General features: G+C 35.4%; 1 protein-coding gene across 1 annotated transcript; it reads right to left on the bottom strand.

Annotated features, from left to right (window-relative positions):
* Positions 1 to 5,381: 5,381 nt before the first annotated feature.
* On the bottom strand, positions 5,382 to 6,381 carry LOC119877346 (olfactory receptor 52A5-like). The gene has a single exon (XM_038568160.1). It carries the CDS (start codon positions 6,379 to 6,381, stop codon positions 5,431 to 5,433), a length of 951 nt encoding a protein of 316 aa, XP_038424088.1. The 3' UTR covers positions 5,382 to 5,430.
* Positions 6,382 to 9,171: the final 2,790 nt, after the last annotated feature.

Raw genomic sequence — 9,171 nt, 5'->3', positions numbered from 1 at the left:
TTTGTTTTGATCACATTCATTCAGTGCTGAAATTGAAAATGTTTCACTTCTAAGTTTAATGTTACTATGCATGGAACATAGAAGAAACTACATTGGACATATCTATAGAATGCTCTGTTCAATCTCTTTTACTTTAGATCATCATGGGATGTAGTGTTCATTGAATCAGAAATTGTTGGGTTTTGACCAACATTGGTATATTCTTTGTGGACTATTCATAACATTTGTTTGTTCTCAAATGAATTAGTTCCTCAAAACTTTACATTTTTAGATGTTTCATCTACAGCCATATTCTTGTTTGTCAAACTCAAGTTTAAATACTGTTTCCATAACTGATAGCTAAGTGAGTGTTATTTTTAACATTATAAATCCTAACTTCATCATTTGTAAGTGTGGAAAATAGTTTTTTAAACTTCATAGTGTTAAAGTAAGAATTCAATGAGACTACGGATGAAACAGTTTCACAATAGTCAACACAATCTTCCAAACACACCAATTCTCACTGCTATGATAGGTATTGAAACTATGAAGGTCGGGATCCCTGGATGGCTCAGCGGTTTGGCGCCTGCCTTCTGCCCAGGGCATGATCCTGGAGACCTGGGATCAAGTCCCACATCGGGCTCCCTGCATGGAGCCTGCTTCTCCCTCCCTCTGCCTGCGTCTCTGCCTCTCTCTCTCTCTGTGTGTGTCTCTCATGAATAAATAAATAAAATCTTTAAAAAAAGAAAAATGAAGATCATTATTAAATTTATTTTTTCAAATGTCTACATAGAGCTCCCAACTGAGTATATCTACTAGGAGATCCTATTTCTTTAATTTAACATGCCCCAAAGTGGACTTTCTGCACTTATTCCCCCACCCAAACCATTCTAAAAAATTTCTTCTCTCAGTGAATCACATGCCAAGTCACTGCAATAAGTTACACAAAAACAATTAATGTCATAGAGGATTTATTTTCAAATATAAGGCAAAGATACATGAGAAACTAAGTGGTAAAAAAATATTAGTAAGTAAAGAGAAAATAAAATTCACCAGCCATCCCAGATAATGTAGACAACAATTAAATATAATATAGTTAAAAACATGTAGATGATGGGTGTTGGGTAGCTCCATTGGTTAAGCATCTGACTCTTGATTTCAGCTCGAGTCTTGATCTCAGGGTCATGAGTTCAAGCCCAACATTGGAGCCTACTTTAAAAATAAATACGTAGATGATTATCAAACAAGAGAAAAACATCAAGTCTGAGAAAATTCTAATTGAAGAATATTGGAGGAGATGCCAAGGAAAGGCTGATTTGAGCATTGAAGAGTGATGGTAACATTACCAGGTAATAGGGGGAGGGTTTCCAAGTAGAGGTAACATTCAACAGAAGTGAATAGACGTAGTAAAAAAAATAAAAATGCCTGCAGAAGACAGTGATGTTATAAAAACAAAAGGAAAAAAAGCTTCAAGGAAAAACATACAATTAAAAAAGCAGTTGGTACATCCAATAAGAGAATATCTGGTGTGTGGCACTATGAAGGTCATCGGTCACCTTGGGAAACAAAGAATAGTACAATGGTCATGGTGAAAAAGTCCTACAATCTTTCGTATAGTGGATGACACTGGTTTCAGGTGATAAACCTAGTCCAAACCCTGAACTTATGAATTACACAAGCTACACTATATTTTGTACTTATAAAGCCTACCACTGTTCTTAATCAATCACATAGATTATGAATATGTCAAATCCATGGGACAATCATTGCACACAGATCAAATCCGCATGCTGCCTCTTTCTGTAAACAAGTTTTATTGGAGCATCACCATATTCCAATGAATGTATGTACTGTCTATGGAAGATTTGCCCTCCAGCTGGGCAAAATTTGAATAATTAGGACAGAGATCACATGACCAAAAAAGCTTAAATTACTTCCTGTCTGTCCTTCTACCTAAAAAATTGACTGGTACATAATTTAGAACTACTAATTGCATCATAATGTCTTTTTTTTGTTAAGATTTTATTTATTTATTCATGAGAGACACATACACACACACACACACATACACACAGAGGCAGAGACACAGGCAGAGGGAGAAGCAGGCTCCATGCCGGGAGGCCGACGTGGGACTCGATCCTGGGTCTCCAGGATCCGGCCCTGGGCTGAAGGCAGCGCTAAACCGCTGAGCCACCCTGGCTGCCCTCATAATGTCTTATATTCCTGTACTATTATCTTTATTGACCTGCTCTTAAGCTTTAAACCTTTGATCAAAATTTTCTATGAGAATTATAAAATCCACAGAAACATATATGGGAAAACGCTAGAAAAGATAAAGGTCTACTTTATCACTCAGTATTTCCCATATATACACATTTATGTGTGAAATTTAGTTTAGAGTTTAGTTCCAAGAACACATAAAATTTTCAATGGCCAAAGTGGACATATAGAATACCAAAATGAGTGTCTCCTTTGAAGAATTAATCGTTTTACTCTTTAACTGATATCTATAGTTATGACAATTTCCTTTAAAATTCATTACACTTGGATATATCAATTCAAAGTAAATATGTAAACCACTAATGGGAATATATTCAGTATTCAAAAATCATTTAATGTTATCCTTTGCATCAACAGGCTAAAGAGGAAAAATCATATTATTATATCAACTGATTCAGTAAAAGCATTGGCAAAATCCAACACCCATTTCTGGCAGTGGGGGTAGGGGACCTCTCAACAAACCAGGACTAAAGAAAGGGTAACTCTTCAAGTTGGTAAAGAACATCTACAGAAAACTTTATATCTAATATCATACTTAATGGCAAGGAACTGGATGCTCTTTCTTTAGAGTGAGCAACAGGGCAGATATGCCACCACTCACTATTCCCATTCAGCATCATACTGCAAGTCTTAGCTAGAACTATAATGCAACACACAAAAAAATAAAAGATATACAGATTTTGAAGGAAAGAATAAAACCATTTGTCTACAGATAAATAGGTGAAGTACATGTGATTTTTAGGTAGATCAAATTCTTTTGTATGATACTGTGATGGCAAGTACATGATATTGTACACCATTAGAAAAAGAACTTTACAACATAGAATGGATATTAATATATATAAATAAGAAATGATTACTTAGGGGTACCGGGGTGGCTCAGTCAGTTAAGCATTTACCTTTGGCTCAGGGCATGATTCCAGGATCCTGGGATCTAGGCAGCATTGGGCTCCCTGCTCAGTGGGGAGTCTGTTTCCCCCTCTCCCTCTGCCCTTCCCTGTCCTGTGCTCCTGAACTCTCAATCTCTTTCTCTCTCTATTTCTCAAATTAACAGATAATTTTTTAAAAAAAATAATTATTTAGCAAATTAGAGGATTCCAAGAAGGAACGTAGATTATAAAAAAAATAATCTACCTGTTTGGTAAATGCATTGAATAGCTTCACTGAATGGGATGGTGGGAAAAGATACTGACATAAGTTACTTTGGAAATGAATGGAATGTAGGCATAAAAGCGAAAAGAACTGTTCATAAACCCTTTACTCCAGTTGGTCAAGTTGTTTTCACAGGGGCATGGATTAACAACTATGATATGGCTTTAGAGGCATATTGGAAATCAACAAGTAAATGTGTGACAGATGGTTGAAGCCAGATTTTTCACTGTTGGAATGCGACTTTAGCAATAAGCAAATTGAAGTAGTTAGAAAGATCCTTGTGGTAACAAATTCATGTTGCAGATATTAGTAAGAACTATAAATTAACTTAATTTAGATGCAAGTGTTTACATACAGAAATATTTATAGATATGTGTATGAACATAGGTTAGCTAACACACAGAATTCCTTGCTCTGTCACCTGAGAGAACTTAAAGCATACCTAAGGCCCTGTTCTTTGTTTCTAATTCTATTCACCAATAAAAAGAAGAAAACATCCCAGGGAAATCATAATTCTAGAACTGAGGCAGGAAATACCCAAGATTAGCCTGGAGCATCTTCCAATGCCATAAAACAAAAAGTCACACACTCACACACACACACACACACACACACACACACACACACACAATGAGGGGTAAGCCATAAAGGAACAAGAGCATCCAATGGTCAGGTTGAAACAACATGAGCAATAAAAAAAATAAAGTAATATTGGATTATACTCAAATTATGACAAAGATACCCATAAATCCATACTGATATAAATAAATGATTAAAGAAATTAATAAGTAGGGAGAATAAATCAATTGCCTTGTAAAAGAATTCTAAGTAATTTATTAAATTATGTATCTACTCCATCCTCAAGGAGAAGGAACATAAATCCCTACTCCTTAAGTGTGGGCTAACTAGAGCAATATTCCTTCCAAAAGCACAGTATGAAATGGTAATTAAACTGAAGAAACCTGACAAATACTATCTCAGATAAGTAATTATGCTCAAAATACACAGTCAATCAATTATGTTGATAATAAGTATCCTTGATATGTAATCAAATTGGAATTTAACATCTATGATTTTCCTCCCCAAAGCACATAATTCCAATCTAATCATTACATAACATCAGATAAATTCCAATGAAAGGGATTCCTATGGAATACCTGAATAGCACTCTTCAATGTTGTCAAGGTCATTAGAAACAAGGAAAGTCTCAAAAATTATAACTAAGAGAAGCTTACAGACTTGACAACTAAATGCAATGTGTCATCCAGGATGGGATCTTTTGAGGAAATAAAGGAAGTTAGGGAAAAACTAAGAAATTTTAATAAAATATGGACTTTAGTAAATCATAATGTATCAATATTGATTCATGGACTATAACACATATTAGTGAAAGATAACAGTGAGAAGGAAAACTGGGTAGGGGGTCTATGGGAACTCTCAGTAACTAGATACTTAAGTTTTTGTAAACCCGAATCATTTGGATTTAAAAATAATTCATCTTAATAGTCAGATGAATGTAAGTCAGAAAACAACTGAAAACTGGAAAGGCGATGACAATTAAAATGATAAAGATGATGAGTTGGAGGAGCAAGATTATTGAAATTAGAAGACAAAAAAGAAATTAGTTCACGATCCTTGGAATTATCTTTATGAATTAATTTATTGTTTTTAAAGAACACAATGAAAATGTTTTACTCAGAGGTTAACGACTTAAATTTACTTGTGTTTTTAGGAAATTTCCTCACTGAAATATTAAATTAAATTATTAAATTAAATTAATGATTGACTAAACCAGAAGCAAATCTGCATGTTTTCTCTCTTTTATGTCATCTACTAATAAGTTGATTCTGTGTACATAAATACTAATGGTTTAAATAGGAATGAGAGCCTGTCTCCAACGTAAAATCTAGAACTGTATCTTTCAGCAGCATAAATGAACTTGAGAAAGGACAAAACCTGATCCCAAACTACTATTTCTCAAATTGAATTTTATTATTTGAGAAAAAGTTAAATGAGAAGTCAAGATGAATCTTTAGAGTGGAAAACCTTGGACACTCGATCTCGAATCTGTTTGGTCTTCACCCCATACACTATAGGATTGAGCAAAGGAGGGACAAGCAGGTAAAGGTTGGACAGAAGAATATGAATGTAGGGTGGAATATGGAACCCAAACCTGTGTGTAAAGAAGGAGAAGAAACCAAGGAGATAAAACTCAAGGAAGACGCAAATATGGGCAATGCAGGTGTTGAAGGCTTTGAGCCTAGCTTCCCTCTGAGGCAGATTGAAGACAGTTATAAATATTCGGATGTAGGAGAGGGTGATGAAGATTATGTCAAATCCAAGTAGAGTGAAGGCCACAAAGAGACCACAGATCTTGTTGACTCGAATGTCTTCTGCTGCCAACTTCACAATGGCCATGTGCTCACAGTATGAATGGGAGACCACAGTGGTCCGGAAGTGTTTCAGCCGACATTTGATGAGGATGATACATGGAGCTACAAGGAGGGCTGCTCTGAGCATCACTCCCACTCCAATCTGAGTGAGAAGTTTGTGTGTAAAGATGGATGCGTGTCTCAGGGGATCACAGATGGCCACATAGCGGTACAGGGCCATGGCGAACAGAATTCCTATTTCAATGGATTGGAAGGTGTGGATAAGCCACATCTGAAAGAGACAGGCATCAAAGTATATGTCAGGCAGATGAAACCAGAAGATGCCTAGCATTTTTGGTAGGATGCAGGTGCTGAGAACAATGTCTGTGACTCCAAGCATTGCCAGGAAGAGATACATGGGCTCATGGAGGCTGCGTTCTGATTTGATGATGACCAGGAGCAGGGAATTCCCAAACAGAGCAATGATGTACATGGCACAGAAAGGAATTCCAATCCAGAACTGCACAGACTCCAAGCCGGGGATCCCAATCAGTGTCAGCACCGGGGGCATGAAGATTGTGCCATTGAGCTTGGACATCTTGGCTTAGAGCTGCTTGATTAATGTTGCAAATTTTGTATTGGGTTTCTCTTTATTTGTTCTCATCTAGATTTATTGAAATTTCTAGAAACAGAAATTGAATGTGTTTTTAAAGGGCATTTTGTCAAGCATAGCTGTTGACTGATCGTGTAATTCTAGGAATGCACAGACAGGCTCCCCAAATTCTCTGCCTCTGTCTCTGTGTCTACCTCTCTCCATGAAGGCACACAAATACACAGGACAATTCAATATGCAAAGCAGACCCACTCACTTCTGAAACTGTAAGTGCATTTGTGGCCATTTGTCAGTTAAAGAATGTTAGTTTGGTTTTATAATAGGTTCAAGAACTTAAGATGTTACATGTATCAATTTTGTTTTTATCCAAGTGGAATTCACAGGCAGTCATTAGTCTGCAGTCAATGCAAAGAGAGAGAAAAAAAAAAAGAATATTCACCATTCTGAGCAGTATTCCATACCAATGGAAAATAGGTAGTTACAAAGTACTGACCTATACCTTAAAGTCAACAATCTATACAGGAATATTCATTGTTTAATAAAAAGTTAAATGTCTCTGTCCTTAGGAAAGGAAAACAAAATGATTAAGAGTCACTTGTAGACTTGAGGTACATATGCAATGTACCTCTCATCAAAATCCCAGCAGGTGACTTTGCATATATGCACACACTGTTCTTCATTCACTTAATATGGAAAGGTGAAAGACCCAGAAGAGCAACAGGCACTAGAGAAGAACAAAATGGAAACAAACAGAAGTGAGAGCCCATAAATAGACACACACATATGCAAAGTTAACTGACACAAGAACAGAGGCAATTTAACGGAGAAGGAAAATCTTTTCCACTAATGGTGCAGGAACGACTGCATATCCACATGCAAAAATAAATAGATGTAGACATAGACCTTACACCTTTCACAAAAATTCACTCCAAGTGGATCACAGTACTTCTAGGTGGGAAATAAAGTATAAAAATTCTAAAAGAGAGGATAGGATAACCTATAGGAGATCATGGCCCCAACAGTCAACTTTTTGTTAACTTTCAAAGTATGATCGGTGAAAAAAGAAGTTGATTAAGTTGATCTTCATTACAGTTGGAAACCATCTGTTCGGTGAAAGACATGGTTAAGAGAATTAAAAGACAAATCACAGACAGGGACCAAATATTTACAAAGTATGTATTTGATTAAAGGACTTTTATCCAAAATGTACAAAGAACTCTTAAAACTCAACAATAAGAAAGTGAACAAATTAAAAATGGGCAAAAATCTGAATATAAACCTCAACCAAGAGGAGGATATATTGATGAAAAATGAGCACGTAAAAAATGCTCAACATCCTAGGGTACGGAATTTCAAAACGAAGCAACAGTGCAATATTACCATACACTTTTTTCAATTGCCTGAAATTCAAGACTCTGATGTGTTAAATGCTGGTAAGGAAGTGGGTCAACAAGAATTCTCATTCATTAAGCGTGAAGATGCAAAATGGCACAGCTACGTGGGAGACAGTGCACAAAGCTAACCATAGGCTTATCATGAAATCCAGTAACTGTGCTCCTAAGTATTATCCAAGTGAATTCAAAGCTTACGTAAACACAAAGCTTCTGCATGAATATTAATAGCATCTTTATTCACAATTGCCAAAACTGGGAAGCAACCAATATCTCTATCATGTATACACAAACTGTGATACTTCCACATGATGAAGTATTCAGTGACAATAAGAAATCAACTATCAAGTCCCAAAAGATTTGGAGAAACTTTAAGTCCATGTTGCTAAGTGAATGAGGCTGCCTTGGAAAAGCTACCTACATGGGATTCCTACATATAATATTCTGAAAAGTAAAACTATAGAGACAGTATTCACCACGGTTTCAGGGAGAAAAAGAGAGGGGTGAATAGGTGGAGCCTAGGACTTTTTTAAGGTAGAAGAATATTCTATAAGGTACAACAATAATGGCTATAAGATATCATGCATTTGTCCAACCCCGAAGAAATGTAGAACACAAAGAATGAGCTCTAATGTGTATTATGTACTGTAGTTAATAGTAAGTATATAAAAAATAATTAATACCAATTTGCTCATCAGTTGCAACAAATGTACCACACTAGCACAAGATGTTAATTGCCAGAGAAAATGTAGGATGGGAGAGGAAGAGAGTGTACTTTCTGCACAATTTGTTTGTAAACCTGAAACAAACTCATTTCAAATAAACTGTATTGGAAGTCTATTCAAATATACCTTAGGAAAAGAGCCTCCAGTATCCCAGATAAAATTAGATAACAGTACAAAATAAAATTGATGATGGTAAACGGGAAATTAGACAGATTCGACTAAAACTTGATGCAAGGATAAATGTTCTTACTGAAATTCAGATAAACGTTTTGTATATTATGTACAGAAAATAGTGCTTGATAGAATAATGGCCTAAAATGAAGTTATACCTTGTTGAATTTCTCTTGGAAAATTTTCTCATATCCATATCTGCTCAATAAATAATATTGTTTCAAAGAATACATGGTAATTATGAATTCTAAACAAGATAATTTTAGTAAACTAAATCTGATAATACCAACACAAGTATTTAAAATATCACGGAAGATATAAAAAATTTCTTTATTCAATGAAATTCAATTGCTATGATTATTGATGAGAAATATTTTTCATATATTTCGTATTACAATTATTATATTCCTTGCATAAAGTCTCATTGGTTTTTGATTGGATGGATGGAACACACAACTGACTTTAATACAGCCAGGACAAAAGAGATT

The sequence above is a fragment of the Canis lupus genome, chromosome 21 (assembly GCF_011100685.1).
Source record: "Canis lupus familiaris isolate Mischka breed German Shepherd chromosome 21, alternate assembly UU_Cfam_GSD_1.0, whole genome shotgun sequence".
Lineage (NCBI taxonomy): Eukaryota > Metazoa > Chordata > Mammalia > Carnivora > Canidae > Canis > Canis lupus.
This window is presented reverse-complemented; position numbering and strand designations above follow the sequence as displayed.

Excerpts from the sequence above, each read along its gene's own strand:
- LOC119877346 (XM_038568160.1), bottom strand. The coding sequence starts at position 6,381 with ATGTCCAAGCTCAATGGCACAATCTTCATGCCCCCGGTGCTGACACTG.